This window comes from Plasmodium relictum, assembly GCF_900005765.1.
Source record: "Plasmodium relictum strain SGS1 genome assembly, chromosome: 2".
NCBI classification, from domain to species: domain Eukaryota; phylum Apicomplexa; class Aconoidasida; order Haemosporida; family Plasmodiidae; genus Plasmodium; species Plasmodium relictum.
The window spans coordinates 329,967-352,192 of record NC_041680.1 but is presented as its reverse complement, the minus strand read 5'-3'; the positions used below and the strand labels follow the sequence as shown (position 1 = coordinate 352,192).

The following is a 22,226-nucleotide window of genomic DNA, read 5'->3' as shown; positions in this document are numbered from 1 at the left end:
AGAAATATATATATATCTGTTATATTATTTTTAATACTAAAAATTAAAAAATTATGAACAAAAAATAAATTAAAAAGTAAAATAAAAAAGGATAAAAAAAATAAATTACATATTCTGAACAGTTTAAAAAAAATACATTCACATAAATATATATGTGTTTTTGAAGAATTATGAAAAAAGTTGGCACACACACACACACACATGTAAATGAGAAGAGAAACTAAAAAAAAAAGTAAAGATTAAAAAAAATTAAGATTTTTTTCTTTTCAATTAATATAGGAGAAATGATGCAATTTTTTTTTTTTTTTATATTATATACTTTTTACAATAAATTACTATTATTTTTAATTTTGTTTCATTCTTTATGATTATTTATGTTAATATTAAAAGTACTTGAAATACGTTAATATATCTTTATAATATGTTGGCCCTATTTCAGTAGGTAGTTTTTTATCATCTAAAGTTAATTCATTTTCAATTAATTTTTTGTTATTTTCCATATAGAAACTTATGAAAGAATTAAATTCCTCTTTACTAATTTTGTCACCAACTAAGCTTAAATACATTCTTAATTGATTTAGGTTAATTTTTTTATTCTTGTTCATGTCTAGGATATCGAAATTCTTATTAAATACCATATCGTCATCAATGGTTTGGAACAATTTTCTTTTTAATAACGTTAAAAACATAGGTAAATTCATTTTATTAATTTTCTTAATTTTCATTTCTTTCTCGAATTTTTTTATATCTCTTATATCATAAATTTGCTTTAATTGCCTAGCCATTTTAGGAAATAATTTTATATCTAATTCTCCTTTCTTTTCATTATCATAATATTTAAATAATAACTCAGCTTCAGAAAAAAAATTTATGATTTTGTGTCTAAAAATTAATAAAAAAAGAGAAAAAATAAAGCATATAATTTTTTTTCATATTAAATTTTTATAAATATGTTATTAATTAAAATCCATATTTAATTATATTAATAAAATATATAATAGTAAACTATTAAATATTTTCTTATTATGTATTACGTAAGTTATTATTCTATTTTATTTTATTACAGCTATTTTTTTAAATAAAAATTTTATATATAATATTTATTGAAATCCCTATTATAAATATAATAATAAAGCTATTTTTTTAAAATAAGAAAAAATATAATAATAAAAAATAAAAATGTAATAATAACCTGTTGTAAAAATTTGTATTTTGTGATTGATCTTTCTGTTCATCTAATTTATTTATTATTTTCAAGACAATCTTTTTAGTAACTTCATGTTCATAGTTAAGTTCAGGTATTTTGTTAATATATAATGAATCCATATTTTTTTTATATATGTATAATTGTCAAAATAAATTAGTTTATCTATTTTCAATATTTATCAGCAGTAATTAAAATATTCTTTTTAAAATTAAAGATATAAATAAAAATAATTGCTATATTGATATTTCAGTATTTCATTATATTCCTTAGCTACCTTAATATTTTATTATTCTAGATAATTTTATTTTTATTATTTAATGATATTTATTTATTTTTAAGTAATATTTAAATTGAATATTATATGTAAAATTAAAAATTAATTTCATCATTATCATATATTTAATAAACAAATTCAATTATTTGCACATAAAAAATTCTAAATAATTGTCAGAAAAAAACTCATAAACATTAAAAAAAAAAAAGTGCCATTATATTAATCGTTAATTTTTCTATTTATTTTGTATTATCTTAACATATATATTGCATATATAATTTTAAAATATATAAATATGTTATATTATTTTTTAAATATTAGTGTGTAAATATATAGTTTTGTGATGAAATAAATAAAACATATATAAACATAATTTTTTTTTTTTTTTATTATATAATTTTTAACATTTATAAAATTATATCAAAAAAATGTAATATAAAATGAATATACATTTAAAAAAAAAAAATAAAATAAAATAAAATAAAATAAAATAAAAGAATATTATGCGAAAGTATATTTTAGAATCATTAAAAAAAAAAAAAAATGCATATTAATTTAAATATAGAATACAAATATATAAAAAATATAATATTTATTTAATATTTATTAAGAAGAAACATCAAATTATAAAATTTAAAAGATATTATATAAAGTATATATTTTTTTTTTTTTAATCAGTCTTTAATTTATTAGTGGATTGTTCTTCATTTAATTTTTTCTTTGCATAAAATTTAATAATTTCGTCAATTATTATAACAGGAAATGACCATAAAAATACAAGGAACCAATCATAATAAGTCAAGGCAACAACACCAAAAATACGAGCTAAGGGAGGAATATAAACTATTAAAAAGTGTAAAAATAATGAGCCAATTGTAGCTAATACTAAATAAAGATTTCTCCATGGTGGTATTTCGAATAAAGAATTATATTCACTTAAAGCATTTAATGCATTAAACATTTCAATTAAAACGAGAACAGATAAAGACAATGTGCTTGCCTAAAATTAAAAAAAAAAAAAAAATGAATACAAAAATTTGCAGTTCTTTCACTTTTATATGGAATATAATGTGACGGTAACTAAAATTTATGCATATTTAAGTTATTAATTTATATCAAATAAATTATTTACTTTAACTTTTCCCGATGAAAAATAAGAACATCCATTATCTGTCATATCATAAACTTTATTAACCTTAAAATTACTCCATCCCTTACATTGATTATAATGAGACAGCTGATAAAAATTTATTAAGGTATGCCTATCTGCATCCGGGTAAAATAGATACCAGTATACAAATATTGAAACAGTAGCTATTCCTACATATGTACCGATAATAATATATCGCAATAATGTTAAACCATTTATTAAATTATCACTTTTATGTCTTGGTTTGCATTTCATCACGTCGTGTTCAGGAGGATTGAAACCTACACAAAATTAAATATAAAATAAAGTAAATGTAAACAATATAAAATGGGAAAAATCTATAGGCAAATATTTTTCTAAGATATATAAATTTTATAATGTAGTAGTGCGTTATAAAAATGTTATCAAATTTTTTTTTCTTATTTTTATTGTTACCTAATGCTGTAGCTGGTAATCCGTCTGTTACCAAATTAACCCATAATAATTGGACTGGGGCTAAACTGTCTGGAATTCCTAAAATTGCTGTTATAAATATAGAAGCAACCTCTCCTATATTGCTACTAATTAAATAACGTATGAATGCCTTCATGTTGTTATAAATACACCTTCCTTCTTTTATTGCTTCTACTATAGTATTAAAATTGTCATCTGCTAAAATTATATCTGATGCTTCTTTTGCTACTTCTGTTCCATTAATTCCCATGGCTATACCAATATCAGCTGATTTTAAGGCAGGAGCATCATTTACTCCATCGCCTGTCATAGCAACTGTCTCCCCTAAATCTTTTAATACTTTAACAATTTGTTTTTTATGTTTAGGTTCAGTTCTACAAAACACTACTCTTTCACTATTTTTTAGTATGTCTTTTTGTTTTTCTAATGGAAGGTCTTCAAATTCTCTTCCATTATAGCAACATGTATTATCATCATCATCACCCCCATTATCTTTTAATATATTAATTTCTTTTGCTATAGCTTTTGCTGTATCAATATTATCACCGGTTATCATAAATACTCTTATACCTGCCACGTGGCATAAATTTATAGCTCTCCCCACATATTTACGAGGTGGATCAATTATTCCTAACCCTCCTAAATAAATTAAATTTTGTTCTAATTTATAATAATCTTCCGAATTTACAATATTTAAATCATTTTTTTCTAATTTTTTAAAAGCAAAACTGAGGGTTCTCAATGCTTTTTTACCCATATTTTTAATTTTATTGTTAATATCATTTTTTAATTCGTCTGTTAAAGGACGAATTTCATTTCTTGAAAAATAAAATTTACAATTTTTAATAATATTTTCTGGTGCACCTTTACAATATAGAACTAATTCTTTTTTATTATTTTCTACTATTACACTCATCAATTTTCTTTCTCTTGTAAATTCAATAATTTTCATTTGCTTACATTCATTTCTCCAAGCAGTTATGCTTTCACTAGGTGTACTAGAGTCTTCCTTATTACTACTGCTGGAATTTGTACATGCAGTGCTCAAACTACATAAAGTGTTATTGTTTGAATTATTATTATTTATAATATTTTTTTTAGAGTCCCCTTTTTTATTTACATTGTTTACTTTTTCATATTCTGCAGGCATTTTGTTGCCTTTAGGGCAAGCTGGTAATATATCAAAATTGTGAACAAAATATAGCAAAGCTAATTCTGTGCTATCCCCAAATTTTTTTACAATTTCGTTATTATTATTACAAAATATGTTAGCTTCATTACAATTGACCAAACACATATAAAAATGATAATCAAATTCAGAATAGCAATACTTACTAATTTGATCTTCTATAATTTTACTTCCCCTACTAATAAAAGTATTTTCTTTGGTTTCCATCTCTCTTAATGGGATTCCTTCTTCATCTTCACTATTTCTATTTTTCTTATCTTCTTTTTCAACCATATTTGTTTCATCTATTTGACCTTGTTCTTTTAGTTTCTTAAAAAAGGAATTCGTTTCTTCACTTTCAAATGCTTCATAGAAATAAAAAGTATCACCCTTTTGACACAACTGATATTCTGTTAATGTATCAGATTCTCTAAATAAGTGAAAAACGGTAGCAGTCATCTGATTTGTTGTTAATGTTCCAGTCTTGTCGGAGCATATAACAGTAGTGCATCCTAATGTTTCAACACTTTGAAGTTTTCTAACTATTGCATTTTTCTTTACCATTCTTCTGGTTCCCAAAGCCAGGCATGTAGTAATAACGGCTGGTAATCCTTCAGGTATTGCAGCAACAGCTAAAGCTACACTTATTTTAAAATAATATAAGCATCCATATAAAAATGAACCATGTATAGGATCAGAAAAATGCTTAAAATTTATTATCCATACAGTTATACAAATAATAAAGATAATTTTTGACAATTGTTTACCAAATAAGTCTATTTTTATTTGCAATGGAGTAGCTACATCTTCATTATTTGATTCTATTACTGCATGTTGTATATTTCCAATTTCGGTTTTCATACCTATCTTAGTAACAACAGCTATGCATCTACCGCATACTATAGATGTAGAAGAAAATAAAATATTTTTTTTTAACTGAATTTCGCAATTTTTAAATTTCTCATCTAATTTCTCAGCATATTTATCAACAGAACAAGATTCACCTGTAAGCATACTTTGCTCTACTTTAATATTTGTAGAATATATTTTTATTATTCTTGCATCTGCTGGTGTTTTATTTCCCACACTTAATTCAATTATATCTCCTACAGTTAAATATTTACTATCAATTATTTCCCATTTTCCATCTCTTAACACTTTTGCTTTCGTAGGTTGTAACTGTTTTAATGCTTCTAATGATTTTTCAGCATTACATTCTTGCCATACCCCAACAGCAGCATTTAATATCAATATAAGTACTATTACTAAAGGCTCGATAAAATCAGATATTGCTATTTTTTTATTTTTCATATCTAATAATGTTAATGCAAAACTAATAAATGCAGCTAGCAACAATATCTTAACCAATAAGTCATCAAATTGATTTAATATTAATTCTAGCATACCTTTCTTTTTTTCTACTTCTAATTCGTTTAAACCGTATTTAGTTCTTCTTTTAAGTAATTCATCTTCTGATAATCCTCTATTTTCATCCACGTCTAATGCTTTTAAAATTTCTTCTGCATCATATATATGAGCATATTTAATAATATTTTCCATTATTTATATTCTTTAAAAAAATATAAAAAAAAAAAAAAAAATAAATAATGAAAAAAAAAAAAAAAAATAAGATAAAATTTTATGTTTTAATGCATATAAATAAAATAAAAATAATTCTAAAATATATTAAGAGTAATTAAAAACATAAAATAATTTTAAAATATTAATTATATATTTTTTTTTTATTATATTTATTAATGTGCATAATACTCTTAAAAAAAGAATAATCATAAAAATATGTTTCGCATTTTTGTGAAAAAAAAAAAAAACATAAAATATATATATATATATGTATATATATGTTGCTATTATTTTATTTTTGTTTATATAAAGAAAATATATATACATATATAAATATTTACTATGTGTATTGAATAATTTATAAGAAATTAACTAATATAGTAGATATTTTTAGATTTTACATTTTACATTTCATGGATAGCAAATACAAATTTTGTTTATATTTTTGCAAAAAAAAAAAAATTTTAAAAATATTATGAAAAAAAAAAAAAAAACATAATAAAATAAAAAAAAAAAGAAATAAAATAATAATATAAAATTAAATAAATTTTATATTTTATTTTTAGTTATTTATAAATGTTGAGAATTTTAATATATAACAAAATATAAAAATTTAAATATAATTATTATAACCATTAAGAATTAAGCCTTTATAAACAGACAAAAAGTTCAAAATTTAACTTCATATTTGGAGAACGAAAAAATAAAATTTAAATAAAAAATAGAATATTTGTAAATATGTTTTATATATGCCAAGATGTATTCATTTAAAATTTCAAAATTTATAGTATCAAGAAAAAAAGATAATATCTGATCATTTGTTATATATAAATATGCACATAATAAAATAAAAAAAAAAAAAAACCAAAAAAAAATTTATTTAAATTATGTTAAAAATATAAATTTAAAATGAAAAGTAAACAAAGGCTGTAATAAAAATTTTTAAATTTATAAAATTATATATTTAATAGAGCTTTTTTTTTTCTTCTAAGTTAAGATATTCATATTATAAAAAAAGTTAATGAAAACCCAATTTTCAAATTCCTCTAAAATAATATATAGCATTAAAAAAAAAAGATAAATTCAAGAAAATAGTTTTTTTAATTTATTTCATCAAAGAAAAACAAGTGTTTTATGAGTAATTTTTAAAAATAAGAAAATATGAGATTTTCGTTAGATAAAAATTTATAGACACAGACACATTTTTTTTTTTTTTTTGCACATATTTATAGAGGTAAAATTGAAAAAAAAAGATATATAAATTAAAAATTAGGTAAATTATTTTCAATAAACCTTTCTCTTAAAATATATGTATACTTTTTCCTTTTTCTTTAATTTTTTGTTAAATTAAAAAGAATTTCTAAGTATTTTTATTATATTAATAAGAAGAAAGAGGGCTGATTAATAAACGGAGAAGTCAAAATCATTGTAATAATAGTAAAAAGTATAATTATAAAAACCTAATTTTAGAATTACATTGATAAAAATGGAAAAAAAAATAAATGAATTGGATAATGAAAAAATGCAAGTATAATCATTAAAGGAATTTTTAGTATTACAGTAAGTTCCTAAAACATTATTAATATAACTATATAATTGTAATTTATTCTTATTCGTTTATTAAAATGGAGAAATTTTTATGTATACTTTCTTTATATAAAAGTCTTTTAAATTGACTTTTTTTTATTAAAAAGTAGATACTTATGTATATTTTTAACTTTTTTCTTTTCTTTTTTTTCTCATATATAAAAGTGTAAAAAAAATGTTATTAATCCATTTTTTATAAAAATAATGTTTTTTTAAAAAAGATTAACATATTAATCATTTGCGAGAAAGTATTAAAATTATCCATATAAATTATTACTCTAGAGTTATTTTTATTTTATCCATTCTATATATTTCATTTTTTTATAACATTGTAGAGAGCAGAAAAAATCCCTAATTGCTACTTATATGTAATTGAATAAAAAGTATAAAATTACGCATTTTATATTTCTATGTAATATAAATTAAATTGCAACTGAAACTAAATATTTTAAGATATTTCATTTTTAATAATTAATTTTAAAAAATCTTAATAGTATTCAAACAATTTAACTTTTAAAATATATTATTTTTTTCATTAATAACAATTTTTTTTCTTTTTTTTTATTCCTGTTTTCTCTTCTTTCTTTAAAATTTGTTTTCCATTTATTTATTAATGAAATTGATTATAAAGGATTTTTATCAATATTAAAGTATTATTTTTATGAACATTTTTTAATAATTTTTAAATTATTAAAAGTAATTAATATACTTTATTACAAACAAATATAATATTTATATTTTTTTAACTTTAAATTATCCCTGTTAAAAATTTTATTTAATTAAAAAATTATGTTTTCTTTACTATTTTTCTGGTTTTTTTTCTAGGTACTTTATCAATGACTTTAATAACCTGTATAAAAATGGCATTTAATTTTCAATAAATATAAAATATATATATTTCAAAATGAAATAAAAACTATTATATTATCTTATGTATCTGCTAAATATAGAAAATATTTTCATCGAAAAAGTATTATCCTAAAATATAAATTAAGTTCACATATATATAAATAAATGAATAAATAGCATTTTAAAAAAATAATAAATGTATTCTATAAATTTTTTTTTTTTTTTTTTTTTTGTAAATTAAAAATTTGTGGCAATAAAAATATTATGCTCTAAGCATTTCATTCTTTTTTTTTATGAGAAAAAAAATAAATTTATATTAATCTTTAAATAGTTCTATATAGTGGCTCTTTTTTATTTTTTTATTTTTAGAATTCTTTTTTTAAAAAAATGAAATGTAACAGTTGTAATTAAAAAATTTATATTTTTTCTTTCATATTTGTTCTTTAAATTAAAATTTTATTATATTTATTAATATTTTTTTAAAATCTTTTATTTGATATTTATTAATTTATAAAAAAAAAATAAAATAAAATAAAGATGAATGATGATACCTTAGTTTTATTGAATGAAGGAATTAATTTGATCTTTGAAAAATGGTATGAATTTATAAAAAGAACAATTAAAAATATTTATTATTTTTAAAATTGGTACTTTATTTCATAAGCTCATAATTTTAGCTTTTTGAAAAAAAAATACAAAACTTTTTTAACTAAATAATAATACTATTAAATAAGTTTATAAGCATATACATATGTAGATTTATAAATTTCTTCAATATATATTCAATTAATTTTTTTTTTCCCTTTTTCATCTTTTAGGACGGTTCTTCGTTTAGCAGTTTCAAATAATTGGGGAGGAATAAATTCAGAAGAAAAAAAAAAAAAATTAGTTGAATATGTTTATAACTTTGTTTTATCAAGTACAAAATAATAGCATAATAAGATATAATGTGTATCTTTTTAAAAATATAAATTATTCATTATTACATTTCTGCATAATTTGATAATTTTATTTGCATATTATCATTAAATTTCTTATGAAACAAACTTTGATCTTTTAGATAATTTTCGTAACAATAAATTATGTGATTTTTTAAGAGATGAAATGAATACTCTTTTTAATGTTGAAATTGAAGATGATAGTGATGTAATGATTGCATGAACAAAAAAAAAAAAAGGAAAATATTAAAAATGAAAAATTCCAAGTATATCTTTTTTTTTTTTTTTTTTTTGTATTTTTAGATAGAAATTGCAGAGTTAATATTAGATCTTTATCAAAATTTAAAAAAAAAAAATTTAGATATATTAGAAAAAATTAGAAAAATAGAAGTATCTGATTTATCATGTTGTAGAGAAAAAAATTTAGTAGAAGAAGTTCAAGTTAGTGATGAAGAATATTCTAATAGCGAATATTCAGACGGTGAATACTCAAATGGTGAATAATGTGCAATTAAATAGAAATATCATATAGTAATACATTATCGATATATCAGTGAAGAAAAGATGAACTCTTTCAAAAAAAGGTAGAAAAAATGTTTGAATGTAAAATTATTTGAGGAACATACAAGATAAGTAAAAATAAAAAAGTATATTAGATTCTAAGAATCATTAAAAATTAAAGATAAAATTTTTCATAAAAGAAAAATTTTATATAAAATAATAGTTATTTTTTTGTAAATGTATTTTAAAAATATCATAAAATAAAAAAAATAGAAATAAATAAAAATGTTACATATAAGATACTATATAAAAATAAAAATAAAGAAGCTAAGTTTTTGTAGAATGCAGAAAAGAAGATAATAAGTAAAAAATGCTTAACAATATTTTAAATAATTGTTTTAATAATTTTTATAATTAAAGTTTCATTTTTAAAACAAATGAAAAAATGTATATATATATATATATAAATATGAAGATTAAAAAAAAAAAGTTAGCAAATTAATAGTATTCATTAAAATAACCAGCATTATAAATTACATTAATAAAATTAAAAAATTTATATATTTTTGAATAAAAAAGTTCATTTAGAACATATCCTTTTAAAATATTTTTTTATCACAAATATAAATTTTAAATAGTTAAAGATACGTTTTAACTACAAAAAAAAAAAACTTTTTTTAATCTTCATTTTTTCAGTTCTTATTTTATGTACTTGAAAAAATCATTGTGTTTTTCTTTTAAAATATTTATATAAAAATTTAAGAAAACAATATTTAAATATAGTTATTTAAGGAAATACTCCAATAAATACTTAAAAATCCGAAAACAGTTTTTACACATTTTATTTCTCTTTATGTTCCATTGAACATATTTTATTTCTTTTTGAATAAAATTCTAATATATATTTACTTAATAAGAATAATATTTATAGATAATGAAAAGTATTTTTTTGGATTTTTGAAATATAACTGTTTATATAAATGTAATATTTATTTATATATGTATTTTCAAGAGGATAAAATATAAGGTAGTAATATGAACATTTTCAGAATATTATAATTTTTTTAAAATAAATATTAAATGTTAATAAAAAATTTTAATTTTCTTTTTTTTTTTTTTAAATAAAAGAATAATTTCACTCGTAAATAGAAAAAAATGACATACAAATTGTAAAAATAAAAAATATAAAACATTTATATACGTACGCTTATGTGCGCATGTATATATACAAATGCATACATCCATTTTTTTAGGAATGAATATTTTTAAAATTTAAAAAATTATAAAGTTTCTTTTATTTTATTTTTGTATTTTTTGTGTATTATATTTTTTCTTTCTTTTTTTTTTTTTTTTCTGTTTTAATATCTATGCTTTCAATTTTCAGGATAAAATGTAATATAATTGGATTTTTTAAATTAAAATTTTTGAAATAAAAAAAAATTATCAGGAACATGAAATTAGATTATTTAAAAGCTAGAAATAAAAAAGATAATGGAAATTTTCTTTATGAAAATAATTATGATAAAGAAAAAACTGAAATAGTAGATATTTGTAAAGATAATAATTTACAAAAAGAAGAAAAAATTGATAAAAATGAAGGAAGACTCAAGATGCAACAATCTTTTGAGATGGAGAATAAAACATTAAATGATGAAGTAAAAGAAAATGAAATAAATAATATAAATGAAAATTCAATGATTGAAAAAAAAAGCAACGAATTTAAAAGTAATAATAATTATATTATTTCATTAAATGAAGAAGATTTAAAAAGTGATAACATTTGTGAAAGTAAAGAAACATCTATATCAGCAGAAGAAAAAATTAAGTCTGAAAAATATCAAGAAGATATATCACATAATAATTGTTTAAATAATAAAAATAATTATAATTTAGTTAAAGAAATAAATTGCGCAGAAAACACAAAAAACGAAATATTTGAAAAAGTAAAAAATAGTAAAAATGAAGAGAATGCTAAGGGTGATAGCCAATTTAATACGAATAAAAAAACAAATACCTGCGTATATGAAAAAAAAGAATTATGCGATAATACATGTAAAAAAAATAACAATGTAAAAAGTAATTCATTTAGCTCAGATAAAAAAATTCAAAACAATGATATAAAATGTGTTAATGATATAAAAATTGATAATTGTCCATTGATTGAAGATAGTACAATAATAACTAAAAATTATATTAAAAATATTGATATATTTAAGTACAATGAAAAAGAAAAAATGATAGAATTACATAAGAATGATAAAAATACAAATATAAATATATATAAGCGTATGTATCAGTCATACATTCTTTTAAAGAGAGAACATCAAGAATTAATAGAAGAAAATAGAAAAAAAATAGAAAGAAATAAAAAATTAAAATATGAATTACAAAATCTAAAGAATAATAATTATTATTCTAACTTTTTTTTTAGACATGATTCAGATAATCTGTTTGATGATTTAGCATCAGGATTTAGTAGTATTTTAAAATGGATAAATATAGAAAACAAAATTGTTCAGAAAAATCCTATTAATAATAATCAAAAAAACAATAATAATTTTTTACAAAATGATAAGAATGCAGGAAAGAATTGTCAAATAATTTCACAAAATAAAATAAATATAAAAAAAAAAAAAAAAGTCATATATCAAAAACAGGAAAGCAAATTATTAAATAATGACTTAAGTAGTAAAAAAAAAGATTTCATAAAAATTGAGCATCATCATAATAAAGAAATACAACAATTAAATCAGAAAATTTTAATTAATGCAAACAAAGGTGATAAATTAAATAAAAATGAAATATGTGAAAACGATACATTTAAAACTACTAACGATACTATGATTCATGATGCATGTATTGTTGAAAACAACGAAGATATAAAAAACATTACTAAAAAGGGATTAAAGGAAAATAGTACTAATAATAAAAATATAGATGAAAACTTAATAAAAAATGATAATTTTATAAGTGAAGAAAATATTAGTAATGAAAAAAAGGTTGATACAAACTTGATATATAAAGAAAGCTTTATAAGTAATGATAAAGTTGATTGTGATAAGAGTATAAATAAAAATGTTGAAAAAAAAGAAAATTTTATAAATAATGAAAATGATATTAGTGATGACAAAAGTTTAGATAAAAGTTTAATAAGTGATAAAAAATTAGAAGAAAATAATTTATCTTTTCATGTAAATGATAACATAAGTATTAATAATAAATGCTTTGATAAAAACAAAAATATAGGAAGAAATAAAAATATAGAAAAAGATTATAACACAAAAGAAAAAATAAACGTTTCAAACATTCCAAAAAAAAAAGAAGGGACTTCAAATTTAGTTAATAGTAGTAAAGTTCAAAAAATAAAAAAAAATTCTTTCTTATGGGAAAAGGAAAATGCTTTTAAAAAAAAGGAAATTAAATATTATTATAACAAGGAATGCGAAAAAGCAAAATGTTTTTATAAACAGAATAACTCTTTGTTACTAAATGATTCAATAAATGAAAATATTATTGATTATATAAAAAAAAAATTAAATAATAGAATTAGGAATATGAAAAAGATATCGAAAAATGGGAATTTGGAAAAATCTGTATTCCATATATGCAATTACAAGGAAGACAAGTATATTCCTCTAAATTTAAGTCATTTTTTTATAATTAATGAAAATATGCATTCAGATATAGATCTTAGTTTAAATCATTTAAAAAATATTGATTTTATTTTAAAAAAAAAAAAAAAAAAAAATTTAATTAATAAAAGTAACAATATAAAAAAAAATATTATAATGTATACATCAAATGATGGGAATAAAGATAAGCATTTAAATTTGACTAATGATTTAAGAAAAAATGTTACAAATAATATTAATGTACAAATGAATAAAAATAATAATTCACATTATAATGAAATAAATATTAGAGATATTTATGATGATTATCCGAAAAAAAAAAAGGATTACAACTTCAAACATTCTCATATAAATTGTAATTATGAAAATGGTGAAAACTCAAAAGAGAAAAAATTTTATTTTTTAAACAATATAAAAGAGAAATATTTTTGTATAGTTAATAAATCAGGTAAAAATATGATAAACAAGAATTTTAAGAATATTAAAAATAAATCAATGAAAAAAATATATACAATTATTCAGAAAAACAATATTAATTTTATATTTAATAGAATAGGTGGTATAGAAAAAAAAAATAATAAAAATAACAAAACAAGCATATATAAATTTAAATTGATTAATAATAGGAAAAATGAAATATCGTTACATATATTAAAGAAAAATTCTAAATATAGAATGATTTTTACTAATGTATTTCCAAACAATAGTCTGTTTTATCATAAAAAATATTTTATGTTAAGAACAAAAAAATTCCCATTTTACAAGGGTATAATAAATAATAATGATAGAGAGAGAGAATTTTTAAAAGAAAAGAAAAAAAAAATAGAAATTGAAAACATTTTAAAATATAATGTAAATAAAAATGAAAATAATATTTTTTTTAGCAATAGCATAACAAATAAAGAATATATTTTAAAAAAAGAAAACAAAATTTTTAATGAAAATAATAGCATCATTAAAAAGGATTGTGCATATAAAAATAACTCTGAAGAAGAATACGAAGTGGACATTTATGATAAAAATGAGAGTATTGAAAGAATTATGGAGTATACAAAGTCTGATGAGGTAAGTATAATTACAAGAAAGGAAGTAGAAAGTACATCTAATAATGAAGATATTATAAAAATAGAAAAAATGAAACAAGAAAAAGATAAATCAAATAAAATAAATGAAAAAATGAAAGATGATATATTTGAAAATAATGTTGATATTTCGGTAAACAGTGAGCTTTTAAAACAATTTAAAGAGTTATTAACAGAACATATAGAATCACTAAATATTTTAAGTAAAAAAATCGATAAAATAGAGAATGAAAACAATTGTGAAGTAATAATAATGGGAATAAAGCTCGTACTAAATGATAAATATATATTTTTACTAGTTGATGCATTAAATAGTATAGAAAATATAGTATGTAAATGGATTAATAAAAATAAGGAAATAATTAAAAGTTATATAAGAAGTAACTCTAAAATTTATAAATTTTTTAAGTATTATGATATAAACATATATATTTTTTTTTGCAACCTTTTAAATATTCTAGAAAATTATATTGAACAATTCCCTTTTTATTTTTCAATTTCATTTGAAGACTTGTTCTATGTATTTTAATAAAAAAATTTAAAAACAGTACTTTATAATTTAAATGATTTTCTTTTTATTTCTTATTTTTTTACGTGCGTTGAAATACAATAATTTATTCTCCATTATATACATATTTTTATTTTATTTTAAAATTTTTTTTTCATTTAATACCTGTTATATATTATGTGCAGTTCATTTTATATATATGGTAACTTATTTATTTATTTTTTTTTTTTTTGTAATATACAAACCCTATAATAAATATATATACATACAATAAATATTATTCTAATAACTCTTAGTTATGAATTAAATAATGATTTTTTTTTTTTTTTAAGAATAGTTTCTTATAGGCACTTATATGCAGAGAAAAAAAAAAAATTATATATACGTATATAGTAATATAGGCTTATATTGTATAAAAAATATCATAGGATCTTATTAAGGTCTAGATCACTTATTTCTTCCTATTTTTTTTTTTTTTTTCTTATTTTAAATAAGATATTCTTATATTTAAAAGTCACATCTTTTTAATATATAGTAAAAAATGTATTACAAATAAATATATATATTATAAATATATTAATGTATGTAAAAAGATAGAAATATCAGGTTAGACATAGAAAATATGAAATACATTATTATATTTAATTTTTTTCTTCTTTATTTATATAACAGAGGAAAAAATAATTTTGAAAAAATTTTTTTTTTTCCTTTAATTTTGGAAAATGAAGAAATAACAAATCTGAAGTACAAAATTTTGATTGGTAAAAAAAAAGGGTATAGTAGAATATTATATGGATTTTTTAGAAAACATAGAAAAAAAAAAGGCAGAAACAATAGCGAAAAAAAAAGACTAAGAAAACAAAATAAAAAGAAAAAAAAACAAAGAAGAAAAAGAAGAAAAGAGCAAAGAAGAAAAAAAAGAGAAGAAAAAAGAAGAAAAAAAGAGGAAAAAAAAAGAAGGAAAGAACAAAAAAAAAAAGAAAGAGAAGATAAAAAAAGGAGAAAAAAAGAAAAAAAAGAAAGAGAAGAAGAGGAACAACAAAAATTAGACACACAAGTAAAGATGACAGAAAGGGAAGAAGAAGATGAAGCAGAAAATTCCGAAGAAAAAGAAAATGCTATTCCAAGAGAAAGAAATAAATATAATGGTTATGAGGTTCCTCAAAATAGAAGTATAATGGAAAATCAAACTCGCTATCCTCAACATGAAGTTTCATATACAAGAAATGAACCTGTAAATTCATTTCATACCAACAATAGAAATAACATAGAATCTCAACCAAGCAGTTTTGTGAATCAAAACGAAAGAAATATGAATTATTCAAATAGTACATATGATAACCACATAGAACAAAATGAAGAAGTTGTAATAAATTTTAATAAATTAGAACATGAATCTAAAGGAGAAATTTTAAAAAAAATTAAAAATGCCATAGAAATATTGCAATAAAAATTCCATACAAAATTTTATATTTTTTTAGTATTTTAAGATTTTTACTATATTATTATTTTTTTTTCTTTTACTATTACTTTTATATGTAATTGTAATCATTTTTATTATTTCTTATTTTTATAATTATTATTTATTATTATTATTACTATTTTATATTTAACTATATAATCTTTATGTTATTTATTCATCCCTTTCTTTTTAAAGTATCACAAATAGTCTGCTTAATTTTTCATATTTTTTTATTACTTGCAATTATTAATCCGCTTTTTTTTTTTTTTTTAAATATTTCACTTTTTTATTTCATTATTGTAAACGTTTTAATGTTTTTTTTTTTTTCAGTTTTTATCTAATTATGTTTAACCTTAATAAACACAATTTACTATTTTATTACAAGGAAAATAAAATGGATATTCATATACATATACATATATATATATGCATTTTAAAATTATGTTATAGAAATATTATTATATTTACTTTTATTTTTTCTCTATATTTAAAAGAAAAACAAAAGTATTAATAATTGGTTGATTTTAAATTATTAAAAAAAAATTTTTTTTTTTTTTTATTTTTAATATCTCTATGATTTACTAAATATTTTATTCGTATAAGAGTATATTTAAAATAAAAATATATTCATTTTATGTATATATATATATATATATATCAAATGATATGAATTATTACATAAACATATGTTGTATTATATAAATAAATATAAACAGAAATTATTTTAAAGTTATGAAATGATTCTCACATTAAGAGAAAAATATTTTATAAATTAAAAAAATTTATTAATTGAAGATAATATATTTAAAAAAAAAAAAATATGATAAAATGCTTTACATAAAATATAACATAAATATAACTGCTGCATAAATTTTAATAGAATTATCTTTTTATTTTTGTAAAGGCTTTTTTTTATTTCATTTTTTTAAACACTGCGAAAATATAAAAGGAAAAAAAAAAAAAATATATATATATATATATATATTAATGAAAAATAATTGAGAAAATATCAAAAGCTACAATTTTAATATTTTTTTTTATAGAAAAAAAATTTTAAAAGAAACTACGATGTATAGAATATTAATTTAATAAAAATAAGAATTACGAATTTATTAATCTTTTTATATATTTAAGAGAAAGGATATATAATGGAAGAAAAAAGGAAACATCATAAAAAAAAAAAAGTTGGAAAGAAAACTAAAAAAAAAAAAATTAACAAAAATGTAAATAAAAAATATCATAAAGCATTTGCATTTAGTGGAGGTATAAAAAGTGCTCATAGAAGAAAACAACATTTGTTTGAATTAGAAGAAAAAAAATTAAGAGTACCAAGAATTTTAAAAGAAGGTAATAAGAACAGTCCATTGATTGTTGTAATACAAGGTTCTAAGGGTGTTGGAAAAACTACATTATTAAAAAGTTTAATTAAATATTATGTTGGAGTAAATGTTAATGAAATAAATGGCCCCATTTCTGTTTTTACAAAAAACAAAAAAAAATATACTTTTATAGAAGTAAATGACGATATTCTTAATATGATCGATGTTGCGAAAATTGCTGATATATGTTTACTAGTAATTGATGGAAGTTTTGGGTTTGAACTAGAAACACTGGAATTTTTAAGTATCTTAAATACTCATGGAATGCCAAAAGTATTAGGTGTTGTTACAAAACTAGATAAATTTAAAGATAGCAAAAGTATAAGAAAAAGAAAAAAAAAATTAAATAAAAGATTTTCGGAAGAATTGGTTGAAGGTTCTAAATTATTTTTTCTTAGTGGTATACAAAATAATAAATATAATAAAACAGAAATTCGAAATTTATGTAAATTTTTATCAGTCATAAAAAAACCCATAATATCATGGAGAGAACAACATGGCTATTTGGTAGGTTTACGATTAGATATTGATGAATCAACTAATGAAATTTTAAACTCAAATAACAATATTAATTCCAATGATTTAAAAAGAAATAGTGATGAAGATGAAAAACAATTAAAATCATTTTTAAATAATTGTAATGAAAATATATCTGTTTATATAGAAGGTTATGTATATGGATCAAAACTTTATAAAAATCAAAACGTTCATATCACAAATATTGGTGACATTAAAATAGAAAAAATAGATATATTACAAGATCCTTTTAAAAATGATGAAGAAAAAAAAAATCCAAATATTTATGCTCCCATGTCTGACATAGGGAATATAACTTTCGATTTTGATAACATGTATATTCATATACCAAAAAATAAAATAAATTTTACTAAAAAAGAACTATTAATAGGAGAAGAGAAGGAAAAATTAGGGATAGAACAAGGTGAAGAAGAAGAAGAAGAAGAAAGAGGAGAAAAAAAAAATGAAGAAAAAAAGATGAATAAGAACTCTGATAAGGATAATAATGCTAGCATTGACGAGAATGAGAATGAGAATGACGATGATGATGACGATGATGATGACGATGAAGATGATGATGAAGATGAAGATGATGATGAAGATGAAGATGATGATGAAGATGAAGATGATGATGAAGATGACATTAGTAAAAATAATGATTCCCAAAACAATAATAAGGACAAAAAAAAAAAAAATAATATCAAAAATAAAAAGTTTTTAACTGAAAGTATAAAAATGATAAGAGAATTGCAAAATTCTAATTATGTATTTTCTAATAACTCTGAAAAAGATGACTTAATTTTATTTGACAAGAGAAATGATGAGTCACAAGAAGATAGAAGAAAAGCTCCTTCTAACGTTTATTTTAGTGAAAAACAAAAAAAGAAAAAACAAGGAGAAAACTATGTAAATGAAAAAGCAGAAGAACACAGTAAGTTAGAATTAATTTTATATGAAAAAAAAAATGATAATGATGACTATTATTATGCAAAAGATATCCATATTTCTTCTAGTGAAGAAGACAGAGATATAAATTTCAATAAATTTTACAAAAAGTTTGGGATAGAAAATGATAAAGAAGAAAATAATAATATATATGAAAATGCTGTTGATGAAGAAAACAGCATTAATATTATTTCTGACGAAGAGAAAAAAGAAGAAATAGAAAAAATTAATGAAAAAAAAGAACAAGAATCCCCTTACGATTACGAAATTGCAGAAATATTAGCTTTTGATAATAAAATAAGTATAGATAGTTTCATTTACGATTTTAATTATATTAACAGAAAAAATAATTGTTTATATTTTAAAGGTGATATTATGACTATTATAAAAAAAGAAAAAAATGATTTATCTAAAACATCTTTATCAGAAGAGGAAATAAAGTTGTATATTACTAAGAATTTATTAAGTACAGAATCAGTAGATGACAATGTAAAAAACTATTATAGTTATATGAATGAAGGTAATTATTACCTTGATGATATAGACACTTTTAAATGTGTTAAAAATGATGTTTTTATTTTTAATAATTTAACAATATCTTTATCTGATATAAAAGATGATAATTTAGTAGAAAATTTTTTCACCAGATATAGCAGTTTGTATAGCATGTATTTTAAAAACTCTAATAATGACAAGGTAAAAAAAAAGGAAGAAATGGAATATAATAATGAAAATAATGAAGATGATAGCTATAATGATGATGATAATGAAACTGATACTGAAAACAAAGACCAAGATCATGAAGATGAAGATGAAGATGAGAATGCCGAAAAGAAAGAAGAAAATGATAACAAAAAAGAAAATGATATTGATAGTGATAACTTGAAAAAAGTAAAGGAACAAAAATTATTATTGAAAGAAAAATATATAGAAACTGAATATATAGGAGTTTTAAATAATGCATATGGTTCTTCTGTTAACATAGGAGAATATGTTAGGATTCAAATAACTATTGAAAAAAAAAAATTGGTTATACTAAAAAATAATTTGATTATATGTGGTGGATTACAAACCTATGAAGAAAAAGATTCTTATATTCATTGTAGAATAAAAAAACACAGATGGTTTCCTAAGGTGTTAAGGTCAAATGATCCTCTGATTTTTTCAGTTGGATGGAGAAGATTTCAAAGTATTCCAATATATTCAATCAATGAAAGAAATAATGTGAGAATAAGATATTTAAAATATACAACAGAACATATGCATTGTAATTGTACATTTTTTGGTCCTTTATCAGCAGTTAATAGTGGTGTTCTAGCTTTGTATAATTATAAAAAGGTTCCTTTTTATCGTATATGTATCAATGGTGTTATTTTAGAAACTAATAATAATTTCAATATTATGAAAAAGCTAAAATTGATTGGAGAACCCTACAAAATTTTTAAAAATACCGCTTTTATTAAAAATATGTTTAATTCTGATTTAGAAGTTTGTAAATTTATTAATTGTCCTATTGTTACACCTAGTGGAATTAAAGGGTTAATAAAAAATAAATTGAATGACAAAGGTGACTTCAGATGCACTTTTGCCGATAAAATTAGAATGAGCGATATTGTTATTTTGAAATTATTTGTTAATGTAAAAATTAAAAAATATTTCAATTATGATATAGAAAATAAATTGAGATCTATTAATGAACTGAGATATATATACAACATTTATGTCAATCATAATAGTAATTATAGGAAAATTCCTTTTAGACATTTTTATCATAGCAAAATTCAAATAAAACCAAATTTATTAAAAGAATTACCGTATAGATCAAAACCCAAATTATTCAAAAAAATTGATGATTCTAATAAGCTAAAGAAAAAACAAGAAGAGAATGATCAAATAAACTTTAAGTCATTAGAAAACCCCAAGTTAGCAGCAAGATGGTATCAAATGTTACGTACTATTAAAAAAAATATTATTGACAAGAAAAAAGAAAAATCTAAATTAACTTATCATAAAAAATTAAAAGAAAAATTAAAAATTGAAGAAGCAAAGCAAAATGTTATTAAGAAAAGAAAAAAATTGGCATATAAAAAAGGTAGAAAAAATTAAGTACATATATATATATTTTTATTATTTAATTTTTAAATTTTCTGAACTTGTCCAGTTTTTTATTCTTTTTTAAATATATAACTATTATATTTTATTTTCTTATTAATATTTGTAATGTTTCTTTTTTTTTTCTTTTTTTTTTATAATTCATTTGCAATTATTAGATGCTTTCTCATTCTATTAACAATTCTTCTGTAATTCATAATTAACTATTATATTTTCTTTTTTTCTATTAACTATTTTTAACCATTCCCTTTATAATTCATATATATATTTACTTTCATTTTTTTTGTTATCACTTTTTCTAAATAATTATATAATCATTTCTGCTAAAAAAATTTCATTTTCATATTGTATTTTAAATAAATTTAAGTTTAAAAAGCTTACACATATTATATTTTCTTTTTAAATAATGCTTACATTTTATATCAATATAGTAAAAAAAAAAAAAAATAAATTAAAAGTAATTATCAGATAAAATAGTTAAAAGAAAACATTTTTATATAATGCTATTAAAAAAAATAAAATAACACATCTAATTTTGTTAAAAAATTAAAAGGCAGTATTAGTTTGAACAATAATATTATTTTCTTTCAATTATTTATTCTTGAATTTAAAATAAAGAAATAAAAAAAAAAAAAAAATAGAAAGGTAAACAGTTGCATACTCTTGAAAAATAAATCAAAATTTGGCTATGATATTTTTTTTCATTTTTTCTTTGTGTGTGCTTATTATGTGTGTAAGCATATTGATGTTATTTTATATTTCTTTTTATTTATTAATTCTTTTTCTTCTTTTTCATTTGAATATATAAATTTAGAAATATATAATTTATAATTTTTTTTTCCTACTTAAAAAGATCGATAGTTATGCATTTTATTTTTTAAA

The 22,226-nt window shown here is 19.2% G+C and overlaps 5 protein-coding genes and 1 pseudogene across 6 annotated transcripts, besides 1 other annotated feature; 4 read left to right on the top strand and 2 right to left on the bottom strand.

Moving 5' to 3' along the window:
- Window positions 1–383: 383 nt before the first annotated feature.
- Window positions 384–1,326, bottom strand: PRELSG_0210800 (conserved Plasmodium protein, unknown function; the record flags this gene model as incomplete). The annotated part of the gene is made up of 2 exons (XM_028679896.1): window positions 384–882; window positions 1,193–1,326. 2 exons carry the CDS (start codon window positions 1,324–1,326, stop codon window positions 384–386), a joined length of 633 nt encoding a protein of 210 aa, XP_028535569.1.
- An 825-nt stretch (window positions 1,327–2,151) lies between these two features.
- On the bottom strand, window positions 2,152–5,812 carry ATP6 (calcium-transporting ATPase, putative; the record flags this gene model as incomplete). The annotated part of the gene is made up of 3 exons (XM_028679895.1): window positions 2,152–2,481; window positions 2,614–2,912; window positions 3,067–5,812. 3 exons carry the CDS (start codon window positions 5,810–5,812, stop codon window positions 2,152–2,154), a joined length of 3,375 nt encoding a protein of 1,124 aa, XP_028535568.1.
- Window positions 5,813–8,806: 2,994 nt separating this feature from the next.
- Window positions 8,807–9,711, top strand: PRELSG_0210600 (pre-rRNA-processing protein TSR2, putative; the record flags this gene model as incomplete). The annotated part of the gene is made up of 4 exons (XM_028679894.1): window positions 8,807–8,865; window positions 9,088–9,188; window positions 9,330–9,415; window positions 9,511–9,711. The coding sequence occupies 4 exons, from the start codon at window positions 8,807–8,809 to the stop codon at window positions 9,709–9,711; spliced, it is 447 nt and encodes a 148-aa protein (XP_028535567.1).
- Window positions 9,712–11,159: 1,448 nt separating this feature from the next.
- PRELSG_0210500 lies at window positions 11,160–14,954 on the top strand (annotated as a pseudogene; the record flags this gene model as incomplete). The annotated part of the gene is made up of 1 exon: window positions 11,160–14,954.
- Window positions 11,160–14,954: a sequence feature (contains an internal stop codon; conserved Plasmodium protein, unknown function).
- Window positions 14,955–15,552: 598 nt separating this feature from the next.
- PRELSG_0210400 (conserved Plasmodium protein, unknown function) lies at window positions 15,553–16,380 on the top strand (the record flags this gene model as incomplete). The annotated part of the gene is made up of 1 exon (XM_028679892.1): window positions 15,553–16,380. One exon carries the CDS (start codon window positions 15,553–15,555, stop codon window positions 16,378–16,380), a length of 828 nt encoding a protein of 275 aa, XP_028535566.1.
- Window positions 16,381–17,540: 1,160 nt separating this feature from the next.
- Window positions 17,541–21,338, top strand: AARP2 (small ribosomal subunit assembling AARP2 protein, putative; the record flags this gene model as incomplete). Its single annotated transcript, XM_028679891.1, has 1 exon — window positions 17,541–21,338. One exon carries the CDS (start codon window positions 17,541–17,543, stop codon window positions 21,336–21,338), a length of 3,798 nt encoding a protein of 1,265 aa, XP_028535565.1.
- Window positions 21,339–22,226: the final 888 nt, after the last annotated feature.